Below are 25,035 nucleotides of genomic sequence, written 5' to 3' on the forward strand. Positions count from 1 at the left end.
GGGAGCTCTCCCGCCCACCACTCCCTCCTCGCAGGCCTCTGCAATCCCAGGGGGAAGAACCCTGAGCTTCCCTGCGCCGCGGAGGAAGGAGGGGTTCCGCCCATTAGGACAGCCCAGCCAATAAGAGCACAGCTCAACCAATAAGAGCCAGTCACAGCCCCGCCAATGAGAGCTAGTCATAGCTCTGCCAATGAGAGCACAGCTCAGCCATTGAGAGCAGAGCCCAGGCAATGAGAGATGATCACAGTCCAACAAATGAGAAGCCAGTACACTTGCCACTCCCAGTTCACTCCAATGGACTTCTAGTTTACAACAGCGCTCCCAACTCCACCCCCCCATAAAAGAGCTTGGATCTTTTATGTTTTGGGACTTATCTATGGTTTTGCCGTAGCTTCCTTTTCCAGAATTGTGATTTTCTGCTATTCCCAAATAAACCCCTTTTCCTGCTAAAATAATTGGCAGTTTTATTTTTAAGGTTAGTAACCCAATTCCAATGTGTGGGGGACTGCCCAGACAACACTAAGGAAATGTTGGACACCAGCAGGGTGTTCACTATCTACTTAGAAATAATGTCAGATCCCACAGGTTAAGGGTTTACTTTTACGAGACTGTCCTCCTTCCCCCACTTCAGGTGCCAGTCACAAGTCGGGGTTGTCACCTGGGCCTCTGACCAAGTGGCTGTAAATCCAAGGTTCCCATGACTTCTCAGTTCTGTTCATTCACCAGAGCAGCTCACAGAACTCAGGGAAACATTTTACTTACTAGATCCCTAGCTGATTACTAAAGGATCCAAGTCAGGAACAGCCAGATGGAAGAAATGCCCAGGGTGAGGTCTGGGGAAATGTCCATGGCGGTTCCAGGCACACCACTGTCCCCGGATCTCCACGTGTTCCCCAACCCAGAAGTTCTCAAAACCTTGTCCTTTGGGTTTTATGGAGGCTTCATTACTTAGCCATGACTGACTCATTGGCCTTTGGCGATTGAACTCAACCTTCAGCCCTGCTGCCATCCCTGGAGGTCAGAGGGTGGGATAGAACCGACCCTCCAGTCCCTTGGTTGGCTGTCCTGGCAGCCAGCCCCCATCCTTAGCTGAGGGTCCAAAAGTCACCTCATTAACATAACAAAAGACACCTTTATCACTTCAGAAATGCCAAAGGTTTTAGGGGTTCTGTGCCAGAAACAGGGATGTCGAAATATATATATATATATATTTTAAGATTTTATTTATTTGATAGAGAGAGAGACAACGAGAGAGGGAACAGAAGCAGGGGGAGTGGGAGAGGGAGAAGCAGGCTTCCCGCCGAGCAGGGAGCCAGAGGTGGGGCTTGATCCCAGGACCCTGGGATCATGACCTGAGCCAAAGGCAGATGCCTAACAACTGGGCCACCCAGGCGCCCCTGAAATATATATTTCTTAATATAAATCACCATATCACAGTATCTCAACAGGCAAAACATCATCCTGGCCCCTCTTTCTGGTGGGGCACAATGGGTCCAAGGAATCATCATGGCAGGCCCAAGTCAAACTCTCAGTGGGGCCCCTGGTTTGTGCCCTCCAAAATTTGTTCTTGAAATCTTAATGCCCAAAGTGATGGTAGTAGGAAGTGGGGGCTTTGGGAGGTAATTGGGTCATGACAGTGGAGCCTCATGAGAGAATTAGTGTTGTTATCAAAGAGACCCACAGAGCTCCCTAGCCCCTTCCAATATGTGAGCACACAGTGAGAAGTTAGCCATATGCAACCAGGAAGAGGGTCTCCCCAGAACCTGTCCACGATGGCTTCCTGATCTGACTTCCTGCTTCCAGATCTGTGAGAAATAAATTTCTATTGTTTATGACCCACCCAATCTACGGTACTTTTAATAACAACCCCAACTGATGAAGACAAGAGGCTGGGGGACAGGAACCTGAGGTCTTGTGGAAAAGTTAGGTTGGAGACCCTGGGAGCCCTTCTGCCAGAGTAGGTACTTAGGTATGTGAGTCTGGGGTTCAGTGAAGTCTGGCCCCTTGTAAATATCCATTATTGGCACATAGGTGGCATTTACAGCCAAGGGGTTGCTGGACCCTCCAGAGGGAGCCCAAAACAGATCCCTGAGCTCATCCTTCCAAACCTCTGAGGATTCAGGAGGGCAGGAGTAACCAGCCAAGGAGGCTGAGAAGCAGCTGTCTACCCATGAGGGAGGAGGGCCGGCCCCCTAGCAGATCACGGAGAGTTCACTGCAGCACCTAGCAGCAATGGTGCTGGGGTCTCCTCTGGCGAACCCCCCATAGTGCCACAGCCCCGTTTCCGTCCTGCTGTGTCCGGTCTCCTCCCGCCAGCACATGGGCAGGGACTTCTGGAGTGCCAAGGCCGGCCGCTGGTGGAGCCGAGGAGATCCCCGGCAGAACCTGAACTCTGGGCTCTGGGGATGGAGCCCAAGCCTGGGGGGTCTCCAGCCCTTCTCCGCAGCTGAGGCGACATGCTCCCACCCACAGCCCCAGGACTCCTTTTGGCCGTGGGGCAGGGGTTCGGGTGGGCAGTCTGCAGCCAGCGCACGCCCCTTCCCCTCGCCCCAACCGCCTGCCGGCGGGGACTCCCGGAGCGGAGGAGGGGCTCGTGCGGCGGGCGTCGGGGCGGGGCGAGGCCGCACTCTCCGCGCCGGGCTGTAATTTGTCGTTATATTTAGCGGGCGGCGCCGGGCCGGGCTGCGGGAGGGCAGCGGCGAGGCTATAAGCGGCCCCGGGCGCCCACCCTCGAAGCTGGAGCCCGAGCGAGGAGGAGACGGCGCTGGAACCCATGGACACGTCGTACCCCCGCGAGGACCCCCCGGGCCCCGACGTCCCGCAAGGCAGACGGCGCCGCCCACACGGCCCTCACTCTGGGTGCGCCGAGACCCCCACCTCGAGACCACTTGATCTGGTCGGTGTTCAGCACTCTCTACCTGAACCTGTGTTGCCTCGGCTTCCTGGCGCTGGCCTACTCCATCAAGGTGGGCGGGCGGGGGTCTCCCTGGACGGGGGTGGGGGGGTTGCTTGTCCAGAGGGCCTGAGAGGCTTGTGGCGGGAGGGCCTCTCCAAGGGGCGATGCCTGTGAGAAGGCCACTCCGTTAGCCAGGCGGTGGACAAGCTCTTCACCTCATGAGGGCTTCTCCATTGAGGCAGGGGTACTGTCCTTGGGGGGGGGTCTAGTCCCTCCAGAAGGGCACAGAGTTGTTGGGGGGTTACCCAAGGGGGTCTTTTTCATCAAATGGCTTTTCACACGCTGGGGTTTCCTATGACCAAAGCCCCTCTGACTTCAGCTGCTTGGGGTCCTCAGCACTCCAGGACTCTCCACCCATGGAGGGTCCTTGGAGGCTGATGCTGGCCCAGGTTGGTCTCTGAGTCCACAGCTGGGGTGGGAGGAGCTAGGGCCCCCAGTGTATGTAGAGACCTGGCCCCACCACTGGTCCACAGGCCCGAGACCAGAAGGTGGCTGGAGACTTGGAGGCAGCCCGGCGTTTGGGGTCCAAAGCCAAGTGCTACAACATCCTGGCCACGATGTGGGCGTTGGTGCCGCCTCTGCTTCTCCTGGCGCTGGTGGTGACCGGCGCTCTGCACCTTTCCCGGCTGGCCAAGGACTCTGCCGCCTTCTTTAGCACCAAGTTTGACGACTCGGACTATGACTGACAGGCTGTGCCTTGTCTGCATCCTGACCCACAGACCCTGACCCCAGTACTAACCCCCAGGGCACTGCTCCAGGGACTCCACCCTGACCCCCTGGAACCCCAACTCCACCACAGGACCTGATGCCCACCCCTCCCACCCCAGCCTGGGCACTTAATGCTGACCCTGAAGATCCCTTGTTTGGACCCCACTGGCCTCAACTCCAACCTTGATGGTCCCCACTCCCCTAACTCCTTGTACCCAGGCTGGACCCTCCCTCCTCACTCAGCAGACTCACTCAGCCTTAGTTTCACAATTAAAAGCACCTGGTTCCAGAAAGTGCCTCCTGGGCTTTTTGCTGGGGTGGGAGAAGGCTTCTTCCTGAGAGGAACCACCCACCCTAGGGGCTCCCCTGGACTGACCCCAGCATGATGGTAGGATGACCCGTCTGTCTGCTGGGCCGTGCTCCGACTGTCGCCTTCACTCAGGCACAGGGTGGCTTGTGGCTTCTGGGGTGGAGGCGCCTGAGTATTTTAGAATGAAGTCTGGGAACTCAGACTTTTGATCTCTGCTGCCCTGCTGGGCACTGTGGTTTAGTGGCCTCTCTTCCAGAACATGTGTGCCCTTCCCTATCTGTGTGTGCACTTGTGTTCAGTGGGAGCCCCTAGGAGGACATCGCTTGTCCTCACCCTGCATGTTTCTGTCAGTGGGTCAGGCAAGTGCCAGCCTCCTTCTCTGGGTCATTCTGTCTGTCCCTATGACTCCTGCATTCCTTTAGTTTTGAGAAATTTCAGTCCCCACAGTGCGTTTCCTCTCTCCTGGGTCAGTGAGGCTGGACACAGACACATGAGCACACAGGCGTGACTCTTCTATCAACCATGCACGCAAACCTCACACACATGTGTGCAGTAGGGCAGAGGGTGAGCACTGGGAGGTGAGGACACTTCCTGAGCATCCTTGGTGCTAGGTACACGTCCTTGTATCATTGCACCTCCCTTGTGCACCACTCTCCCCCTTCCCGGAAACCAGCAGAGCCTGGCAAAGAGGGGGGTTGCTAAACCCATGCACACACCCTGTGTGGTTGGGGATGAGGTCCCTTAGGCCTCCCTGCGGCTGATCCAATGACAGGGCAGGCTAATTGCAGGGGCCTTAACTGCAGGGTGGTTCGGGGTTTTGAGCGCCCCACCCAGAGAGCACCCCTTGCCTACCCATCTGCCTGGGCTGGGAGTGGGGGCCTGTCTAGCTGCTGTACTTGGAGCCTCAGAGTACCCCCCTCTTCTGTGACAGCCAACGGCTGGCCTAGCTGTCTCCCCAGTGTGCTAGGAGAGATGGTATCCTGGCCACATACCAACAGCATCCCAGCCCTATGCTGGAGTGTGTGCTGCCCCAAGCCAGCCGCTGCAGGTAGGGGTGTGTGCTGCCTGGGGCCTGGGGGTGGATATGGTGCACTGGCCCATGCCGGGTGCTGGTCCCACGTTGGACCAAGGATAAGTGTGCCAGTGCTTGGGCCAGGATGGACACAGCATGCCAATCCTGAGCTCCAGGTTTGGCCCAAGAAGGGGACCACCTGTGCTGGATGCACAGGTCAGAAGTGGGGATCAGCTTGTGTGCGACCAGGTACACGTCGCATCCCACATGGGATGGTCTGCCAGTCCCCACATTTGGTGAGGGGAACAGAGATTGGCCTGTGCCCAGGTGCTGAGGACGCAGAGTGTGTGGTCAAGACGGGCATGGGGGAAAGTTACCAGCAACCTCCTTATCCCAGGCTGTCTCCCGGGCAGGCTGAGGGACCCTGGTCAAGTTTAGGCGGTTGGCTATCATGGACCCCTGACCAGCCATGCCAGCACACGTGCAGTGCCACCCTGCCACAGCCCCCTTGGAGGGTCACCTCACTACGTGTACAGACGGAGGCACACATACATGGCGTGTATATGCAGGAAGCGTCAGGCTATATCAGCCCTGTGAGTACAGGGCCACCTACCACCCCACCTGATGTCTGTGCCCACCTCTGGCTCCAGGGCTGTGAAAATAAGCATCTGCTCTCCTGGAATAGTCCCAGCCACCATGCCCTGCTTTAGAGATCTGCCTCAGCCTTTGCCACATGTCCAGCAGTTGAGGGAGAGCCTGTGGGCACCTGGGCAAGCCCTACCAAGGTGCTGGCCCCAGTCTCTGGGGCCACGTGCTCTTGGGGACCAGCACTGACATCCATGCTGATCTGCAACTTGGCTGGTTGTGCTCCCTTGGAGGCCATCCGTCTTGCCATGTGCTGCTCCCCACAGTAACCCAGAGACAAGCCTTAGGGTCCCTGACCGCTCCACCCACCCTCCTTCCCCACTTCCTCACATGGCTTTGTCCATCACAGCTTGTATGCCTGGTGTCTGCCTCCTGGAGGACTTGGGACTACCTCTCCACCAAGAACAGAGAGAGAAGAGGCGGTTCCCAGAGCGAAGGAGGGCGGCAGACCCACCTGCTTGCTCTATATGGGCGCTTTACTGCACTTCCTGACCTGACCCCATCCATTAGGCAGCCCTCACTTTCAGAAGGAAGGAGAGCACCAGCTCCCTATGGCAGACAGACTTTTTCAGCATGGAATTTTAATTCCTCAGGCAGACCTCAGGCCATGTAGGTGGCACGGTTCTCACCAAAATTTTGGCAGCAGGTACCATCTCACCTCATTCTTGAGAAACCCCCAAGGACCCAAGTTGGATGTGCCAGCTGAGGGGCTGAGGCCCCAGGAGGAGAGGCAGCCTGTTAGGACAGATGGGCCCAGGCCGGTGGCCTTGAACCCATGCACCCTTGGCCCCAGTCCTTCTGGCAGGTTAGAGGGAAGGTGCAGGGTCTTGTTCTGCACCCACTTCCCTCTCTTCTTGGCTGAGGAAAAACCTGTGACGGGGACTGTCCGACCTCACTGAAGTGGCCCAGAAGCTGGAGGAGCCACAGACTGAGGATGCTGAGCGCACCTGGATTCAGCCATGCCTGACCTCATCCGTGTGACACACAAAGTTCCATTTTGGTCTGTAACTGAGAGAGTCCCAAGGAATTCCACAGGGGACCAATGTCCTGCCTCATGCCCCTCACCCCTGCCATCCTCCACATGGAGGCTTGCACCTGTGTCTGCCTTCTCAGCAGAGCTGTCGGCCACACCCCAACCCCACGTAGTGCTGTCCTGGGGAAGGGTACAGGTGCAGGTGTCAGCCCAGAAAGGCAGGCACAGATGTGGCTGAGTGTGAGGCCATGGGGAAGCTGCAGTCCATGGAGGTTTAGGCTGGGGAGGGGTTCAGGCTAGAGGCAGACCACCTTGAACTTTGGGCCAACAAATTCAGACTTTCCCTGGAGCCTTTGAGCCTGGCTGCTGGTTGGAGAGTGGGCAGGAGGGAGGGGATCAGCCGGGAGGGTGTTGAGGAGGGGTGGATGCAGCCAGCTGGCGGCACCCACAGAGGGAGGCCAGATGGGAGGACCCAGAGACATCCCTGAAGCCCTGGATGTTCAGGTGCAGTGCCCAGGATAGCCCCAGGGTGAGGACGCTGGTGCGGCTGGAGGACCCAGCGGTGTCCCACAAGGGGTCTGTGGGTTCTGGGGCAGGTATTTAATGTCTTCAAAAAATTCTCCTAGGAAACTCTTGGAGCAGAGCTTGCTGCCTCTGGGAGTGACCTTTGTATCCGTCCAGCTGACAAGGGAAAGGAGACTTTGTGCCCTGCAGGGAGAGGGGGGCATCTGGAGTGGGGGCACATACCTTGGGGGCTACCCTGGGGGGTTCACCTGCCCTGGACCCCTGGGTGAGTCTGGGGGTGGTTGCCTACCTGGGAACAGGGGGAGTCGAGTGTGTGTCGGCCACAGCTCAGCCTCCAGCAGGGGGGCCCAGGGTCCTGCCTGGGCTTTGACCTCAATTGTCACAGAGCCCTCGGAGAAGGAGAAGTCAAGCTTGCTCCCCTGGTAGCAGATGCCATAGATGCACACTCCAGAGACCCCTGCCAGACACATGGGGTCGAAGGTCATGCCAGCCCTGGTGATCCTGGGGGGAGGGGAGACGTTCATGAGAGCAGGAAGTGGGGGGGCATGTGACTGCTCTCTGCCCGGCCTATACTCACCTGAACCCTGTGAACCCAAAGAGTGCCGCTTGCAGGAAGCCCCCCATGCCTGTCAGGAAGTTCACAGCGCCCGATCCATCTGCATTCTCTGTCCACACCTGCACGTGGCCAGGCAGTTAGTGCCCGGACTCCCAGGATACGGGCCCCCATGAGGCTGCTGCCCCTGCTCCCAAGGGCAGGGCCCAAGGTCAGGCAGGAGTCACCAGGGACCTGACCCTGCTCTGACTCCCCCTGAGACTGGGCTCCCTCTCCTACCAACCAGGGGCCAGAGCGGGAGGCAGGTGTGGTCAGTGTGAGAGCTGATGCCGAGACTAGGCTACCTTGAATGGCTCAGCTATGTTGGCAAAGCTCCTCTCCAGGAGGTCCCGTGCCCGCTGGGGGTCCTTCAGCTCCATCCAGCCCACAGCAAACATGCTCTGAGGTCAGAGGTCAGAGGTCAGAGGACATGCTGGGGCATAGCCCACTGCGTGGGGAGGGGAGACTGAGGCTAGTGGGGCAGGGCTGTGGCTGCTGTGAGGACCACCACCCCACACCCCTGCAGTTTCCTTACCCAGGTCATGGCAGGACCTTTAGGGGACGTCACAGCCTCATAAACCTCCAGGTTTTTCCTGCGAATGTGAGGACTCAGGTGGAAAGGGATGGGGTATCCCAGGAGCACAACGTCTGCCTGCTTCACCTCCTCTCCTGGGGAGGGACAGGTGCTGCCAACGGGGGAGGGAGCAGGAAGGGGGAGCTGCTCTATCAGGTAGGGGACATCCAGGGTGGACATAGGTCCTGTCGGAGGGGTGAAGGGGCCCTGAAGCAGCTCCGAGTACACTCACCAGGCTGGTACCCATCAAACTCAGGGTGAAAGTTCCGCCTTGGGTCGAAGGGCACCTTGATCTTATCAGCCACTGCTGGCCATTCGCTGGGGACAGGCTGACCCAGGTCCCGGGCCAGAGCAGCAGCAAAGCGCAGGCTAGGGGTGGAGGCAGGGAGAGGGGGGCTACAGCCCCAGCCCTCCCAGCTGGCCCTTTGCATGGTGGTAGTATGGGCAGGGGTCTTGGGTCTGACCTGTTCTGGACCAGGACGTTGGTGTACACGGAGTTGTTAACCCCCGAATGGTATTCGTCAGGAGGCATGACTCCTGGGCCGACAAGTGCAAGATGGTGCTTAGTGCAGGGTCCTAGGGACCTGCCCCTGATGCCAGTAGCCAGTGGGGGGGCTGGCAACATCAGGTGCCAGAGATCACCTGCTGAACTGAGGAGCATCCACCTGCCCCACCAACTTGTGGCCACCTACTCTCCCGGCCACAGCTGTCCATGCCTCTCCCTTCTACCACTGGCCCTCCCCTATGACCAGCCCCCCTCCCCATGACTATCCCTCCCTCCTCGTGCCCTCACCCTTCAGGTGGTACTTTTCCTCCTCAGGGCTCCACTCCACACGGCTGCACCAAAACTCAGCCACATCCCTGACCACATCCCAGCCACCAGCTTCTTGGAAGAGCTGCAGGTCCTGGGGGAGCAGGAGATGGGACAGGGACCATGCCACCAGTGACTGTAGTTCTCATTGGTTACTACATTTCTTGTCAGTGCCCACCCTTCTGAGTGCCCAGAAGTGAAGTTCTGACCCCAGATAGGAAGTCATGGTGGGGGTAGGGGAGCATGGCCACGTTAGGCGGGTGGTCATACCTGGTGGGCATGGTGACACCTCACCTGGGTGGTGTGGTAGTACAGCTGGAAGGCCAACACCACAGCTCCATTTATATGAATTTCCTGGGTCCCATAAACGTCCTCAGGACAGACCTCCAGACCAGAACCTGCACTCTCCCAGGCGAACTTGGCTCCCTGATGGGTTGGGGGGCATGGAGCAGACCTGACTATTCTGGGGGTTGTGGCACAGGGATAGCCCACCCTTTTCCCAATGCTCTCAGCCTTCAGCCATGGAGGACAGAGGTGGGGGCACTGAGTGTCTGGGTGCCCTCATGGGGACCTGCAGGCGCAGAGTGCCCACCGTGTGTCCCCATCATAGCCCAGGCAGCTTCTGCCCAGCTTCCACTGTGTGTTGACCCTGGACCAAGGGGACACCAGCTGGGCCCCAGCGAGACTGTTGTTCCTACCTGTACGGTGCAGGCTGGGGGATGCTGCTGAGCCCCTAAAAGAATCCAGGAATCCCAGCCCCACCCAGAGAGGAACCTGAGGTGATGGGTGCAGGCCTAGGAGGGATGTGGGGACATCAGGCCCTTCAGGGGCCTCTGTAGGGTGGGTGCCCGGGTCCCCCTCACCTGGTAACCCAGCTTCCGGGCATTGTCTTTGGCCCCACCCAGCGTCCGGACGCGGTACTCCAGGAGGGCCCTGGCGGCCTCTGGGTGGAACATCAGGATATTTGGGAACATCCAGAGATCCTGAGAGCAAGGAAGGGCCCCTTGCTCAGGAGCTCTCACACCCTTCTCTCTCTCCTGCCTGCCCACATTCTGCCTTGGCCAGAGCCAGTGCTGCTCATGTTGCCTCCCTGAGCACCCTTCTGTCTCCTTCCAGCTTCTTCCTCTGCTGACCACCCTGCGCCCATCCTGGGCCCTCCACACTTGCCCATCCCACGTCCCAGTCTCCAGACTAGATGCTCCTCGGGTCTGGTCCCCAGCCCAGTGCTTCACCTCCCCAGCAGGCATCTGGGTCCCGCCAGGAGCTCAGGCTGGAAACTGCGCATGGAGCACCATTGCTCACTAGCTGCCTGAACTAGAGTGAATGACTCCACCTCACCAGAGTGGGCCACAGCACTGGCTTCTTGAGGCATCTGGTGAAGAGGCGGTAGCATCCCGGACCTCTCCCACGCTCAATGGACACCAAGTCCCAGTCTCTCCTGGCTCTCACTCCTGTCCGAGGCCTCACCCTCTTCCACCCATGCTCCCCTCAGCAGCTGAGAGGGTCCTCCCAGAGTACACCTTTGTTAGTGTCATTCCCCAGTTCAAATCTCCATGGCTCTTCTTCCTTGGTGAGGTACCAATTTGCCCCTGCAGATGCCACACACCCTCTCAGCTCTGCTGTTTGTACCCCCTGGTCCGTTTGCCTGAATCACTCTTTTCCACCAAACTCCTATACATTCTTTGGCTGAGATCTCACCTCCTCCAGGAAGCCTTCCCTTCCGCCATGGCCTCTGTGCTTCCCCAGTCACAGCCCCCATCCCTGGTCGGGCAGAGATAGCAGCCGTGCCCATGCCCTTAGCCACAGTATCCTCCATGCCCATGTGCTGCCCCATCTGTGGCTGCTGTGTGCTGGTGGGTGGAATGGTGCATACCTGGTCCCAGAAGACATGGCCCCAGTAGCATTCCTCTCGGCTCCCATTGGACAGGCCCCCAGGGCTGAGGCCATGGCAGGTATATCCTGGGACCCCGGGCTGGGGCAGGGCACTGAGCAGGTAGTAGAGGGCGCCACGCAAGGCCTGGCGCAGGGGTTGGGGCCCCACAACATCCAGGCCACAGCCAGCCCAGAGCTGGGCCCAGGCCTGGGCATGGGCAGTGTACAGAGTGCCCTCTGCCTGCAGCTGCAGGGCCTCGGTGAGGCAGGCTCGGGCCTCAGCCTGGCTGCCACCCACCACGGTCAGGAACTCCCAGGTCTGGTCTTCCTCACTTTCCCCAAGGGTCAGGGCTGGGGGCACTGGTGTCCACAGCATGTGTACTTCCTGCTGGGATCCCTCAGGTTGCTCCGGGGTTAGTGTGTGGCCATAAAGGTACCTGCAAGAGTGTGGCCATGTCTAAGGGACCAGCTCCCTCCTTGGTCTACCTGGCCAGCCCTGACCCCCTCCTCACCGGGCTCCTTGGAAGTCAGGACCCAGATGTAGGTCAAGGTCTGGGCTTTCTGGGGAGAAGGCTGACTGCAGCAGCACCGTGATGGGCCAGTTCCCCACGGCCACACGGGTGATGGACACACTGAAAGCCATGACGTGAGGCAGCGTGCGGTGGGCATAGATGCGCTGGGAGGCCCGGAAGCTGGGGCCCTCTAGGGTGTGCAGAAAGGAGCCTGGGAATGGGCAGAGGGGGTCAGCGCAACTCGCATGCCCCACTTAGGGCCACTGAGGACAGTTACAAAGCTACCAGCCCCTCAGGGAGGTGGATCCACCCTCTGAGACCCAACTGCCCTGTCTGGAGAGCTACAGCTGCACAGAGGACCCCAGGCTTGCAGCAGTTCAGGAGGCCCACAGGGCTGAAGCCCTCCTTTTCTCTGTGAGTCAGGGATCCTGAGTTAGAAGGTGTCAGGATGGGACTGCTGTTGGTTCCCCCACTCACCTAGAACAATGGCTCAGCTTGGGGGAGCAGGACAGTGGTGGTTACCTGTGTTAGTGTCCAGGACAAAGGTCTTGGTCAGCTGATCTCCTGTCTCTGCAGGGACCTCCAGCTGGACATTGAGGGGACTCGGCAGAATGGCCCGGTGTGTGGCCCTGCAAGCCCCGTTGTACACGCCGCTCACATGCAGTGTGTCATGATACACACGTGTGCCCAAGTATGTATTGGTCATGGTGGCCAAGAGCCGGGGGTCACTGGGCAGAGAATGGGCAGTGAATACGGTGGGGTCCTCAGTGGCATCCTCCATGGAGAGGCTTGCTCAGCAGAGTGGCCTGGAAAAGGGGGAGTCAGTGGCCCCCACAATTGGCTGGGCCTCCCTCTTTGGACTGTCTGTTAAAGCCCTAAGCCTCCCACCCCACGAACTTGGCTGATGCCTCTGACAGCTGGTGGGGAGGGTGTGGGCCACCTGGGCAGCCCCAATTTTTCACAGACCCCACTTTTGAGCCACCCCAGGAAACACTTTCAATCCTAAGAGATGCTCAAACTCCTAATACTGATCTGCAGAGACCCAGCTGGGTCCCCAAACTCCCACCTTAGGACCTCAATTCGAGTCCTTCCAGCTCTTTCCAAGCCGCACCCCCACGGGCCCCGACCTGTCAGTGGGCAGTGAGGAGGCCTCAGTCTTCCGGACAGTAGTCCTCAAGAAGGCTGGCTTGGGGGAGGGCCGGGGTGTGTGCCGGAGCGCGATCCCGGGGCGGTGGGGGCGGGGGGGGGGCGGGGGGGGCGGGCGGTTGCGGAGGCCAGCGACCCTGGGCCGGGGCAGGGAAGGAGCCGGAGCTCCGGGAGGCAGGCCGGGGAGGGTGTCTGGGGCTCACCGCAGCCTTGCGTGTCCCGGGACTCCAGCCCACTCGGCGCTGCCCCTCGTTGGCCAAAGGGAGAAGTAGCCTGCGGCCGCCCCGTCCCCGGAAGGCCTTGCAGTCCCCGCCCCCAGTGCCGCGCAGGGCGGGGCAGCTGGGCCACCACCCCCGGGGCGGAGCAGCTGGGCAGGCCAGCCGGCCGCGTGGGTCCGCGTGCACACCGGGTGCTGCTGGTGCGCGGGTGGTGCTCGCAGCCAACTCCGTGAGGAGCACAGTTTGAACGCTGACCTCAAGGGTGTGTCCAGGGATGGATACAAGGGGGGCGGGGGCCTTTGGTTTGCGGTTGCCCCTCTCCGGTCTGGGCTTCCTCTGTCTCTGCGTGAGCTTCCCTGTCCCCCCTTCAAAGAGGTGGCGCTGCCGGTCCCCCTCCAGGAGAAGTCCTTCCCTTTGCTCTGGCCCCACCTTCTGGCTCTCCCCAGCCGCTGCTCTCAGACTCCTTTTCCCCACCTGCCCACCTGGACGCTCCAGGGCTGGGCCCTGGGCCTGTCTCCTTGCCTCTCTGGCCCTGATCTGACCCACGCCTGTGCTCTGACCACTGGGCCCAGCCAGAGACACTCGGATTCCACGTGTCCCTCAAAACCAGCTCTTTTTGCAACCTCCCCCAGGAGACTCCTCCTGTCCAGCTGCTCAGGCCCCCTCTGTCCCCACACCCACTTCCAATGCACAAGTCCTGTGGTTCTGCACTTGCCAGTCTCACCATCCCCACTGCAACCTCCGAGGTCAAGCCGTCCCCGTGGATAGACACAGTCCATGCTCTGTGCTTCTGCTCTGCCCTCTGCGGTCCTTGTTAACACAGCCACAGCCACCCTTCTGCTCCGAAGCCTGCGGTGGTGCCCACCTCACAGGAGGACCGGCCAGCCAGCATCCCTGGCCCCACCTGACTCCTCCCCTAGTGCACTGCTGCCACTCTAGCTTCCTTGCGGCTTCTACAACAGTCCAGGCATGCTCCCTGTTACGGACTGGGTGTGTGCCCCCAAATCCATCGGTTGAAATCTAATCCCCAGTGTGACCGTATTTGCAAGTGGGGCCCTTGGGAGGTAATTAGGTCAAGAGCTGTCAAGAGTGCGATTAGAGACCTTACAAGAAAAGGCCTGAGAGCTAGCCCGCTCTCCTTCCACCGTGTGAAGAGACGGCAAGAGGACAGCCCTCTGCAACCAGGACGAGGGTCCTCACCAGACGCCACATTGACTGGCACCTTGACCTTGGACGTCCCAGCCTCCAGCACTGTGAGAAACACATCTCTGTGTTGGATAAGCGCCCCAGTTTATGGGATTTTGTCATGGCAGACGAGCTGGTAAGACATTCCTCTTCACGGCCTTTGTCGTTGGCTCTTGCTTTGCCTGGAACACTTTCCGTCAAGATATTCTCAGGGCTCGATGCCTCACGTCCTTCTGTTTTCAAACGCCCTGTCCTCCGGTAGACTTCCCCAGACCCAGGACTTGTCACCAGAGAACCTTGGCTCCCCGCATTTTGCTGTACTTTATGTTCCCCCAAAGCACTGGTTGGCCCCTGTCTATACATGTTTATTGTCTGTCTTCCTGCCAGGTTAAGGCGGGGGGGATTTTGTCTGTTTTGTGGAATGAATGCCCGGATTTGAAAGGTGAGTATGGAAGGGAATTTCCCCGGAGAAGTGAAGGCACTGACTCCCATGGTTTTCATCTACCTGGACTGAGGTCTCGGGAGCTGGTCAAGCCCTGAAGTGTTGAGCAGAGACCTGAGGATTCGGGGGCTGTCCACTGCTGGCCCTGTTCGTCAAACCCAGGCCTCACCTCAGAGCTTCCTGCAGTCAGGCTGTAACCCTGAGCCTCAGTTCCCTCATCTGGGAAATGGGGAATACAACCCCACCCCATACAGGGGGATTGGGGACCAAAGGAGAGATTGTGAGCACTTGCTAGGATGCTTGGCCACGTGCAACAGAAATCAGCAGAAGTGAATCCAAAGGAGAATGTATTATCAGTGCATGGGGTGGGGGGCAGCCAGCCGTGCCATCACAGCTCCCACCCAGAGTCCCAGCTGCTGCTCCACCTCCCCTCCCCCCTGGTCTCCATCCCTGAAGACCTGGATAGTGAATGGACCCCTCTGGACTGGGCACACACAGCCTCAGGGATGGCTTTGCTCCCAATGCCAAGACCCAAATTCCTAGGGTGGAATGGTGACCTGCCCACCTTTGGTCAGGGGTCAGCCCCTGCTCGATCCCCTGTGACCAGGGGCAGAGTTGTTGGGGCTGTGGGGCTCATAGTGCAGATGGGGATGGGATCAGTGGAGGGGTCGCTCTGCACTGAACACAACCAGGTAAAGGCCAACACACGGTAGGTGCTTGATGCCTGGGAGCTCTCAGCGTCATTATTGTTGCTGGAGGCATCTGCAGGGGGAAGGCTAGAGGGCCTCAGGAGAGGAAGGTGGGTGGAGGAGAGGTCCTTGGGTGTGAAAGACAGAGATGTAACCTGTGCCCAGGGCGTGAGGGGAGGGGCATGTCCTGGGACCTGTCCCTGGCCAGGTAAGGGACCCTGTGTGTCCTTGCCTCCCATCTGCCTGCCCCCAGCTCCTCAGGCTCAAAAGAACTGACCAGAGCTGAGAGCAACATCCTCCTGCCCTTGGGAGGAGGAAGTCTACTCCGTAGGGCTGACTAGAGTCCTCCCACCAGCCTTCGGGGCCTCAGAGGGCACTGCTGAATCCGGGGGGAGGCTCGGGGGGACTGTCCAGTGCCGGGTGGGTGATGCCCAGACCTGGCTTTGCCGTCTTCACTGTCTGCAGCTCCTCCAGTGACTGCTCGCTCAGCTCCACGGAGGTCAGACTGTAGCCGTGCACACAGAACACAAGTGGGAGTAGGTTGGGGAAGCTGAGGCCGGGGCGGGGGGGAGAGTAGCAGGGCAGCAGTGTGGGGGCAGTGATGGGGCTGTTGGCCTGGGCTGTGCTAAAGGCACACAGTGACAGAAGGTGTTAGTCAGGGGCATCAGAGGCTGGGAAGAGGGGTTAGGGGCTGGGGGCCAGAGCCTTTTGGGGAGTAAAAGGGTATTGGGGTCACTGGCCCAGACTTGCCATGGGCACCAGATGACAGATGGACATTTGGTGTGGTAGAGTGGCTGAATTCAAGAGTTGGGGCCAGGGCTTTGGAGCTCAGGTCTCCAGGGGCGGGGTTTGAGTGTGGTCACTCGGGGGGCCCTGGGAGGGGCTCCACTTCAGGGTCTAGGGGAAGTCCCCAGGCACCCAGCCCCACTCACGGTTGAGGGGCTGAGTCCCCAGCACCTTTCCCGCCCCTGCCTCTACCTGAGGCTCTGTAGGCGGCATCCTGGGTGCTGTAGGGCCGCACACAGGTAGGTTACCATGGGTCCCGACAGTTGGCAGTCACTGAGATCCAGGGTAGTCAATGCTGGGCTCTGCCTGAGCATGCTGATGAGGTACTGAAGCGCTTCCTGGAGGCAGGGCTGCTGCACCCTGGGGGCAGGCTGAACCTCAGGACTGCTGTGGACAAACTGTCCCTCCACCCCCACCCCTGGCCCGCGGCCCCGCCCTTGTCCCTCCCTTGGTGTCTCACAGGCCAGGTCTTACCGGAGCTTCTGCACCCGGCACTGGGGCCAGGCCAGGCCCTCACACAGCACACGCAGGCCTGCCCCGCTGAGCCAGTTGTGGAGGAGGCCCAGCTCTCTCAGGGCGGGGGCCTCCCTCAGGGCCTCAGAGAGGTCTTGGCAGACCGAGTCAGGCAGTTTGCAGCGGCACAGCCTGTGGTCAAGAGGCACATGGGTCTGTCTTCAGGCCCCTTGGCTGCTTTGCTATACCCCGGCTCTGCAAACTGCCCGCTCCTCGGGTGGCTGAGGTTCAGTCTGGCGATATGCTGGCTCCACAGGAACAGAGTTTTCTCCATCCTTTGTCACTACATGTGTTCCTGAGGCACCTTGGCCATATATGCAAGTGCTGGACTACACTCTGCTTTTCCCTTAGGACACAATTCTCTACCCGCTTTTTGATGAGCCAATTTAGATCTTACTGTCCACATGTTTAATTGCATATCGGTGTCCATAGAGTTAAGGTAGGCCATAGTTTAGGCCATAGTTTATTCAAGTAGCCAGTCCCTAACAATTGGGCAGTTGTGTTGTTACTACTTTTTTGCTATTATAAATAATGCTGTGATGAACATCTTCATGCATTCAGTTTAGGGGCAGAATTGATGGGCCAAATGTGCCGATCACCTTCTTGGCCCCCTATGTTTATTTCCAGGTTGCTGGAATACCCTCCTACCAAGCTAAGTGACCATGTCACTATGCCCCACCAGTACTAGTTCCTACAGTTTCTCTTACTTTCTGCTTACTTGGTGATAGGTCATAGACTCAGTGTTGCCACATTAATTCACATACCAACCCTCTGAGGCAGAATCTACTGGCTCCATTTCATAGGGAAAGAAACAGACAGAGGCAGACAACCTGGACTCAAAGCCTGTGCCCTGAATACTCCCTTCCATTGCTTGGAAGAGTTCAGAGGGGCTGCCCAGCACTTTCCAATAGCACCTAGCAGCCTTCCTTCCTTCCTTCCTTCCTTCGTTTGTTTGTTTCCTTTCTTTGGAAGGAAAATATGTTCTGGTCTTTATCCCTCCCCCAGAATGCTTAGCCGCACCATGCTTTCCACTCAAACTGGGGCCAAATGCTCCTTCCTAACTAACACCGAAGCTGGTGATGGAGCCCCTGCCCCCATCCCCTCCTCCCTCCTCCGTCCTGTGTGGGCACAGCCTGTTGACCCCAGCCCGGGACACCAGAGGCCACAGGCTCTGTCTGTCCCCTCAGCCATTTCCCGACAGGGCTGTACCTCTGTCCCTGCCCAGAGTATCCTGCTTTGCATCCCTTCCAAGGGAGGGGTGGGGGCGTGGTCACTCACGTCAGGCTGTTCAGACCACAGTGTTGGTCAGTCATGGCCTCGAAGAGTGAACGTAGTGGAGAGGCCTGGGGTTTTCTCATGGTGGCTTGTGAACTGCTAGGAGAGAGAGCAAGGTGAAGCCTACCTGTCCCCTTCCAGTCCCTACCTCTTGCCTGTGGTCCTGAGGTGTCGGAGCTGCCTCTGCCGTCAACCCCAAACTGAGCCAGGACCCCTCCACCCTCTTCACTCTAAACCCAGTGTGAAACCACTATTCTGGGACCCCATGCACCTCCCCGCTGAAGCAGTCTATGTGAGTCCAGCCAGTGGGGGAGGATGTCACCCGCATTCTGAGGTGGGTCTACCCTTGCACGTGCAGTGGGCGTCCCCAGCCCCAGCTCCTGCCAACATCCTGACATTCATTATCTCAACAGATGCTGAGCTCTGGGTCAAGCGCTGGGTTGGAGCTAAGACAACTTGCCCTGAAGGAGCTGAGGGTCTGGTAAAGGGGATAGACGTGGGTAGATGTCATGGCATACAGTGGTCTATGGGGCACTTCTGGGGCCAAAGGGGTCTCAGGCCAGCTTGGGGAGCCTGGCAAAGCACTGACAATAGGCAGCAAACAGAGTGTTCTGGGTGGAGGGAGCCGCAAGTACAAAGCTCAGGGCACAGTAGGCATAGTGTATTCCAGAACTTATTAGAAAGCTGGGCCTGAGCCACACAGCCATACTTGGTGGTTTGCCTCGCATGTGGACGGCTGGGAATTGGCATGGCAAGGGCATCCTGGGGAAGGAGATGGACAGATGGACATTGGGAAACTGTCTTGCAAGGGGGTGGCCTCCTCCTCCAGGGGGGCAGGCGTCCGCTGTGGACGTGCTCCCCCTGCCCAGATGGATGCACGGGCACACATTCCCCCACCAAGGGCCTGTGAACCGGGGGGGCCATCTTGCCCTGTTGACTCACGAGCTGCCGCCCAGGCTGCCATGCAGTCGCTTTATCAGGCTCTTCTTCTTTTTCTTCTCCTGTGCGGGGACCAGTCCACAGCTAACCAGCCGCAGTGCCTGCCCGGCGGGGCAGCACCTTATGCAGTAGCTCAGGACGACCAGGTCCATGCGGCTGAAGCGCACTCGCTCCAGCTCCAGCTCAGGCAAGCCACGCAGGGCCTGGTGCACAAAGGCGCCCTCCTGCGTCTCGTACAGGCAGTACAATAGCTCCAGCGGGTAGTTGAGCTCGCCCTCCTCCTCTTCTGGCTCCTCGGTGCCTTCCTTGGCTTCGGTCTCTTCGGTCCCCTCAGGCGCCGCCCTAGGGCGGCCCTGGCCCCTTTCCTGCACCCACCGCAGGACATCCTGCTTCACGCGCTCTGAAACCACGCCGCCGAAGTGGCGCTCGATGTCGCGCATCCGCTCTGTGTTCAGCAGCCCGAAGAGGAAGCGCGTGGTGAGCGTGAGGTGGCAGCGCAGCTCGGTGTCCCCCCGCAGAAGCGCCCCTACGCTTTCAGCCGGTGCCCTGAGATCCCTCTCATCCTCCAGCAGGTAGGACAGCGCAGCGAAGAATTCCTGGAAGCTCTGGTCCATGAACTGGTAGGTGACCTCTGTCTCCAGCACGCCTGGCAGCTCTTTCTTGCTGAGAAACAGCGTCTGGACTTTAGAGCCCCGAAGTTCCAGTCGTTCCAGATCCTTCTCCGCGAACTGGGCCCTGTGCTGGAGGATGCCTTCACGGGCCAGGCGGCACAGCTTGCGCAGCTCGCCCTGCATCTGGGGACCATCTGCCGCAGGCGCCGAGCTCAGGACGCTGGCGATGAAAAGCAGGTACACGGACGTGGTCGTCTTGGAGGTGCGCGACAGGTCCTGGCCGAGCTCGATCTGCTGGCGCAGAACAGTGCACACGATCCAGCACACGAAGGGCACGAAGCACAGTGCAAACAACGTCTCATTCTCCTTCACGAAACGGTAGGCACGCTCCGCCATCCATTCGTCTCGAAAAAACTTGTGGAAGTACTTCTTCTTGTCCTTGTCGGAGAAGCCGCGCACCTCCGCGCACTGCGGTGAGCACAGGAGGCCCTGCAGCCTCCCCGGGGCGGTGGCGCGCGCGGTCACCAGCAGGCGGGCGTTGGGCAGCAGCGTCTTGCTCATCAGGCCGCCCAGCACCCGCGCGCCACCTGCCTCCTCGAAGGGGTCTGTGCAGGGCGCGGCCTCGGAGGGTCCCGGCGGTGGCAGCAGCTCGTCCGCGCCGTCCAGGATGAAGAGCAGCCGCTCGGACCGAGCGAGCATCTGCCGCACGGGCGCACTGCGGTGGGGGCACTGGTCTAGGATCAGGCCGGCCAGGCTGCACGTGCCGGGTCGCTCCAGCAGCTCGCGGCAGGGCAAGAAGAAGGCGAAGTCCACCTGGTCGTGGTACAGCTTGCCTGCCGCCCAGTCGTACAGGATTTTCTTAGCCGCCATGGTTTTGCCGATGCCCGCCGGGCCCTGCAGCACGACAGTCAGAGGCCGCTGACCTTCTCCGTCGCGGCCGAAGAGGCGGTTGAAGGTGTGGGTGTCCGAGCGCCTAGCGCGCTCTGGCCCCTCGTCCTCCGCGAGCCCCGGAGCCTCGTCCACCAGCGTGGCGCTCTCGCGCGCGATAAGCAATTTGGTGAAGCGCTTATTGATCTTCACCGAGCGGGCGTTCCTCTCCTTCACCTTGGCATGCTGCTGCAGGACATGCTCTCTGTACTTCTTCTTGTACTCTGGTGGGGGCCGGGAGAGGGGACCGGAGGGAGTAAAGGGAACGGGGTGTGTGTGGGGAGGACAAGGGCTGGTCACTTGACCCTCTCGGGCGGTTCGCCAACCCACTAGGTTCAGGTCCGCTTCCCCAGCTGCACCCTATAGCCCTTCTCCCCATCGGCCTTCCCACACATTCTCCTCCCTGGGACCAGCTTTTGGGAACCTCCAAGCAGTGTAGAGGACACTCGTGCTGCAAACCTGAGGGTCACCGTCGTCCCCACCCCCCCGCCCCCAACCTGGGGCTTGTGCTTCGCACGGAGAGAGACCTACCAGACACGGAGAGCAGAGCGGAGGAGCTGGGGCCGAGCCCTGGAAGGGAGACCTGTGGTGAGGCCCTGCTGAATGTGCAGGGGCGGGGCGGGGGCCGCAATAGGGAGTTGGGGCCACCTTCAAGAGCGCCCAGGATCCGAGCCCTGGGGCTGGTGAATTTGCGGGTGGGGAAGCGGGTAGGATGGCGGCTGGAGGCCCAGACTCTGCCCAGGCGGAAGCGAACGGAGCGGCAGGGACCCTGGCAACCCCCGACCCCGCGCTCAACGCTGCAGCCGCTGCTCCTTGAGTTCGCGCCGCCACGTCGCGCACGTCTGCCCTCTTCAGGGTCTTTCGGGTCACGTCCAGCGCAGGCTCTGGCCCGTAGAATTGGGTCAGCTGCATCGCGAGGTCCACGGGGTCCGCGCGCTCCAGCCGCCCCCACGGGATGCTGCGGCCGTCCAGCGGCGCATCCCGCAGCTTGAGGCGGAAGCGCTTCAGCTGCTCCTGGCTCAGGTCCTCGAGCGCCGCCTGGAGGAGATCTCGCGCGGCAGCCGCGCGGGACTCCGTGCTGGGGGCGGTAGGAGTTAACACGTGTGTGGCGACGGTGACCCCAGCCCTGCCGCGCCTCCCACCCTACCCGACCCCGGCGTCGGGGCGCCCACGACAGTCAGCGAGTCAGAGGCGGTCCCATTTCTCCAGGTGACTCCTGGCCAATGCTTGGTAGCACTCAGCGGGGAGGGAAGTCATGGAGGAGGTAGGTGGGCTTTGCTCCAAGGCTTTGCTGCCTGGTGGTGAGTGGGGTCACTCCGCGGCAGGCACTGGCCACCCATGACCCAGGCGCTAGGGGGCGCCTTCCTGCTCTGTACCTCCCTTCCGGTGTTCCTCCCACACACGTGGCTAGGGCAGGTCAAAAGCCTAAGATGAGGTATCTACAAGGGCCTGCGCTCTCCCCTTTCCTCCCTTTCCCCCCTTCCCGTCCCTGGAAGCCTCGAGCAAAGCTGGCCTCAGCAGAGAGCCAGACTCACCGCTTGGCCCAGACCGTGTTCCTCAGTTCCCCATGATACTCATCTCTCGGCACCCTTTGGTGGGGTCCAGGCGAGGGGCCTGACACCAGGGGCTGAATCTGAGCCCCTCCTAGGGAACAGACCCACCGGATGCCTTCAGTGCAGATGGAGTCCCTAGAATCCTGAGCCTGGCGGTTGCTGGGGGAAGGTTGTGGATAAAGGGGTGTGAAGCCCAGGGAGTCAGCAGCCTGAGGTGAGGCCTTAGAGGGCTTTCCAAGTGACCACCCTGAAAGCCAGCACTCACCTGGAGCAGAAGGCCTCTGGCTGGTCCATGGAGTCTGGCCCCTAGGACTAGCACTTAGGGGCAGACGCAGGGATCAGAAAGGTGACCTCTCCCCAAGTTGCCTGGAGCCAAGTTCTAGGGGAGTTGTCCAGCCCCGTCCATGCCATAGGCCCAAGTGCTCTAGCTCAGCCAGCACTAAGATGTCAGTCCACCAGTCACCAAGCAACCAAACTCAGGCACTGGGCATGTGCACACAGTCACCCTTTAAGAGTTTTGCTGGGTGACCTCTGATCTTCTTCTAATCTTTTTCCCCCCGTTACTGTACTCTGAAACCCCATAGGGTGTGGCCTTGACGCAGAGCTGTGAGCAGGTGACTGCGGAGCAGGGTGGACTGTGTGGAGGAAGTGGCTGTCTCACAACGAGACCTTCAGCTTTAAGGCCTCGAGAGAGGTTAAATTCTGAAGGCAGCAGTGAAGAAGGGCTTCTTAGGCAGAGAGGACACTGGGACTTGCATGATATTTTCAGGGGAAGGGAGGCCGTCCCATGGGCCAGGGAAGAGCTCTGTGGCCTTCCAAATCTGGCTAGAGCAGGCTGATGGGAAGAGGTTTGGAGGTGAGGAGTGTGTGTGACTGATGCGGGACCATGTGTGGCCAAATGAATGTGGGGTTCTACTGACAGTGTCTGCCTGTGTGAAGTGTGTGTGTGTGTCTCAGTCTGTCTATGTGACCATGTGAATACTGTGTTTGTGTGAGTATATCTGTGGTCAGCTAAATAAAAGACCCCAAAGATATCAGGTCCTAATCTCTGGAACTCTTGAAGGTCCCCTCATATACCAAAAGGGGCTTTGCAGATGTGATGGAATTCCGGGTCTAGAGATGGGAAGATTGTCCTGGATTATCCAGATGGGCTGTAAATGTCATCTCAAGTCTCATGGATAGAGGCAGACGGGGATTTGGCCCAGAGGAAGGTAATGTGACACTGAAGCAAGATGCTAGGCTGCTGGCCTTGAAGTGGGAAGAAAGGGCCAGGAGCCAAGGAGCACAAGGAACACAGCACTTGAGGCTGGAAATGCAACTCGAAAAAGGCAAGGTGAGGACGTGTCCTCTAGAGCCTCTGGGGGGAGTGTGGCCGAGCGAACCCATGGAACTCAGTCCAGTGAAACTGATTTTGGAATTCTGGCCTTTGGGAACTGTGAGAGAATAAGTGCGTGTTGTTTTAAGCCAGGTTTGTAATAGTTTTTGCAGCAGCCACAGAAAACGAGCACAGTAGCTCTCTGAGCATTTCTGTGAAACTGTCTGCAAGAACAGGTATTCTGGGATTGTTGCTGCCTTTCTGGCCATAAACCATCCTTGTGTTCAATCCTGCATCTGCCAGGAGCCCTGAGAACGGCCCCCTGGGGAGAGAACCCAGAGTCCTGGGATCCTCTCTTCTGGCTGCCCTCTCCACCAGGAGGAGGGGACTCACAGAGATGCCCATTTCTCTCTGATTTTTTTTTCTACTTAAGACAAATAGACCCCATGTCTCCCTGAGGTGGGCTCAGGCTTTCAGAGGTATGGCTCTGTTTAGCCACACTCACATCTACCCCAGGGTAGCGCCCTCCTTCTCTCCTACTCCCCAAATTCCTAACAGGTCCCCACCATCTAATTTGACCCTCCCCCACACTGGGAAGCCTTCTGGACACAGGGCAGGGTTGGGAGCAGAGAGCCTGGAGGGGCTGCTGCCAGCACACAAGGGCAGGGGCCACTTTGTGCTTTCAAAGAACTCTTGTGAACATGAACACAGCTCACTGTCCCTACAGAGCACTGAAAGGTAGGGGCAGTGCACCTCCCCTGTGTGGTGAAGCGGCTTCACCTGGGGCAGGCCCAGAGTGGGGACAAGACCCTTATTCCAGGCCATGGTGAGGGTAACACCCAGCAAAGCAGAGGTGTGGACTGAGTGTCCTTGGAGTCAGGGTCCTAGGGACAAACCCTTAGCAGAGTTGGGCCTCAGCTGCCAGGAGAGGTTGGGGGTGCGGGGTGCTACTGTCATGAGCTCTGTATGGGGTCCCAGCTCCCCTGACCTGCTGGTTCCTGACTTAGCTCCTCTGACGTGGCTGGGATTCTGCAGAGCCAAAGCAACAACAGATGGACAACAAACGTAGGCGTGTCAGGGCTCAACCGTGGACAGAACGTGGGCCTTGCTCAGCTCGGCGGGCATTGCACGGGCCCTGGGCCACAGCCCCACTTCCAGAGACCCCAGTGCACCCCTCATGGACCCCTCACTGAACCCCACTCCAACCCCGCAACACTCTACACACCCTCACTCCTCCAGGCGGAGACAGATGTCCCACGTTGGCTGCTGTTGTGTTTCTCCGAAGTGCACATTCGCTTTTCCTCTCCACAGGATAATTTCTTGAAAGCAAGTTCTCTACAACTGCACTGTCCCCCTTTCATTATTGTTTCAGACAGAAAGTGCCACCATCAACAGCACAATCTTCTAGCCAGAACTTCGGGGATCAAATCTTGCCTCCACCATCCAACAGCTGGATCACCTTGGACAAGTTACTTAACCTCTCTGTGTCTCTGTTTCCTCATCTGCGAAGTGGCGTGGTAACTGCACTCCAGCACTGAGGGTGGAGAGGAGTGAAGCTGTAACACATGTACCTTGCCCCTTCTAGGCGTTGGTTGTTGCCACCTCTCCAGTTCTGTGAAGTTCTGTTTTCTGGGTCACTGAGAGCATCCTGATTTCTAAACCCACTTCAGTTCTGAGTCCACTCACCTCTCCCTAGCACTTAACACTGCTGACCATGAACTTTTCCTTGAAACGCATGCTCTTTTCCTTTTGTCAGAGGAACTGAGAGGGGCATGTCAGAGATAGCCTAGGATGGAGGAAGGGGCGTGCATCTGCTCTGGTGTGTTCTGCCATAATCAGCATGGGAAGGGCCCTGAGGCCTGTGATTTCGGGATGATGATCTCCTAAGATGGACCCTCCTTAAGTGGACTCTGTGTCCCACAAACTCTCAGCAGCTGCTGATAACA

The 25,035-nt window shown here is 59.1% G+C and overlaps 3 protein-coding genes across 11 annotated transcripts; 1 reads left to right on the forward strand and 2 right to left on the reverse strand.

Annotated features, from left to right (window-relative positions):
- Positions 1-1,320: 1,320 nt before the first annotated feature.
- Positions 1,321-3,797, forward strand: IFITM5 (interferon induced transmembrane protein 5). The gene is given in 3 exon segments (XM_027580452.2): positions 1,321-2,800; positions 2,802-2,966; positions 3,430-3,797. Coding segments are annotated over 3 exon segments (405 nt in total). The 5' UTR covers positions 1,321-2,773; the 3' UTR covers positions 3,643-3,797.
- A 3,376-nt stretch (positions 3,798-7,173) lies between these two features.
- On the reverse strand, positions 7,174-12,949 carry PGGHG (protein-glucosylgalactosylhydroxylysine glucosidase). Of its 9 annotated transcripts, none has more exons than XR_003517546.1 (14): positions 12,840-12,949; positions 12,013-12,296; positions 11,491-11,701; positions 10,980-11,415; positions 9,970-10,089; positions 9,401-9,532; positions 9,089-9,200; positions 8,760-8,832; positions 8,528-8,664; positions 8,257-8,390; positions 8,027-8,122; positions 7,707-7,804; positions 7,419-7,586; positions 7,174-7,312 (listed from the first exon to the last, which is right to left on the reverse strand). XR_003517546.1 is itself a non-coding variant. In XM_027580453.2 (14 exons), exons 2-14 carry the CDS (start codon positions 12,269-12,271, stop codon positions 7,227-7,229), a joined length of 2,106 nt encoding a protein of 701 aa, XP_027436254.1. In that variant the 5' UTR covers positions 12,272-12,296; positions 12,840-12,949; the 3' UTR covers positions 7,174-7,226. The 9 variants fall into 9 exon arrangements, 8 of the variants coding, with proteins under 8 accessions (XP_027436254.1, XP_027436257.1, XP_027436259.1 ...); XM_027580453.2 differs by having other exon boundaries at positions 7,419-7,630; XM_027580456.2 differs by lacking the exon at positions 9,401-9,532 and having other exon boundaries at positions 7,419-7,630.
- A 1,862-nt stretch (positions 12,950-14,811) lies between these two features.
- Positions 14,812-22,327, reverse strand: NLRP6 (NLR family pyrin domain containing 6). Its single transcript, XM_027577994.2, is given in 9 exon segments — positions 14,812-15,675; positions 16,149-16,316; positions 16,431-16,601; positions 17,748-17,843; positions 18,687-20,445; positions 20,753-20,791; positions 21,018-21,042; positions 21,044-21,299; positions 22,040-22,327. Coding segments are annotated over 9 exon segments (2,682 nt in total). The 5' UTR covers positions 22,069-22,327; the 3' UTR covers positions 14,812-15,536.
- Positions 22,328-25,035: the final 2,708 nt, after the last annotated feature.

The sequence above is a fragment of the Zalophus californianus genome, chromosome 11 (genome assembly GCF_009762305.2).
Source record: "Zalophus californianus isolate mZalCal1 chromosome 11, mZalCal1.pri.v2, whole genome shotgun sequence".
Lineage (NCBI taxonomy): Eukaryota > Metazoa > Chordata > Mammalia > Carnivora > Otariidae > Zalophus > Zalophus californianus.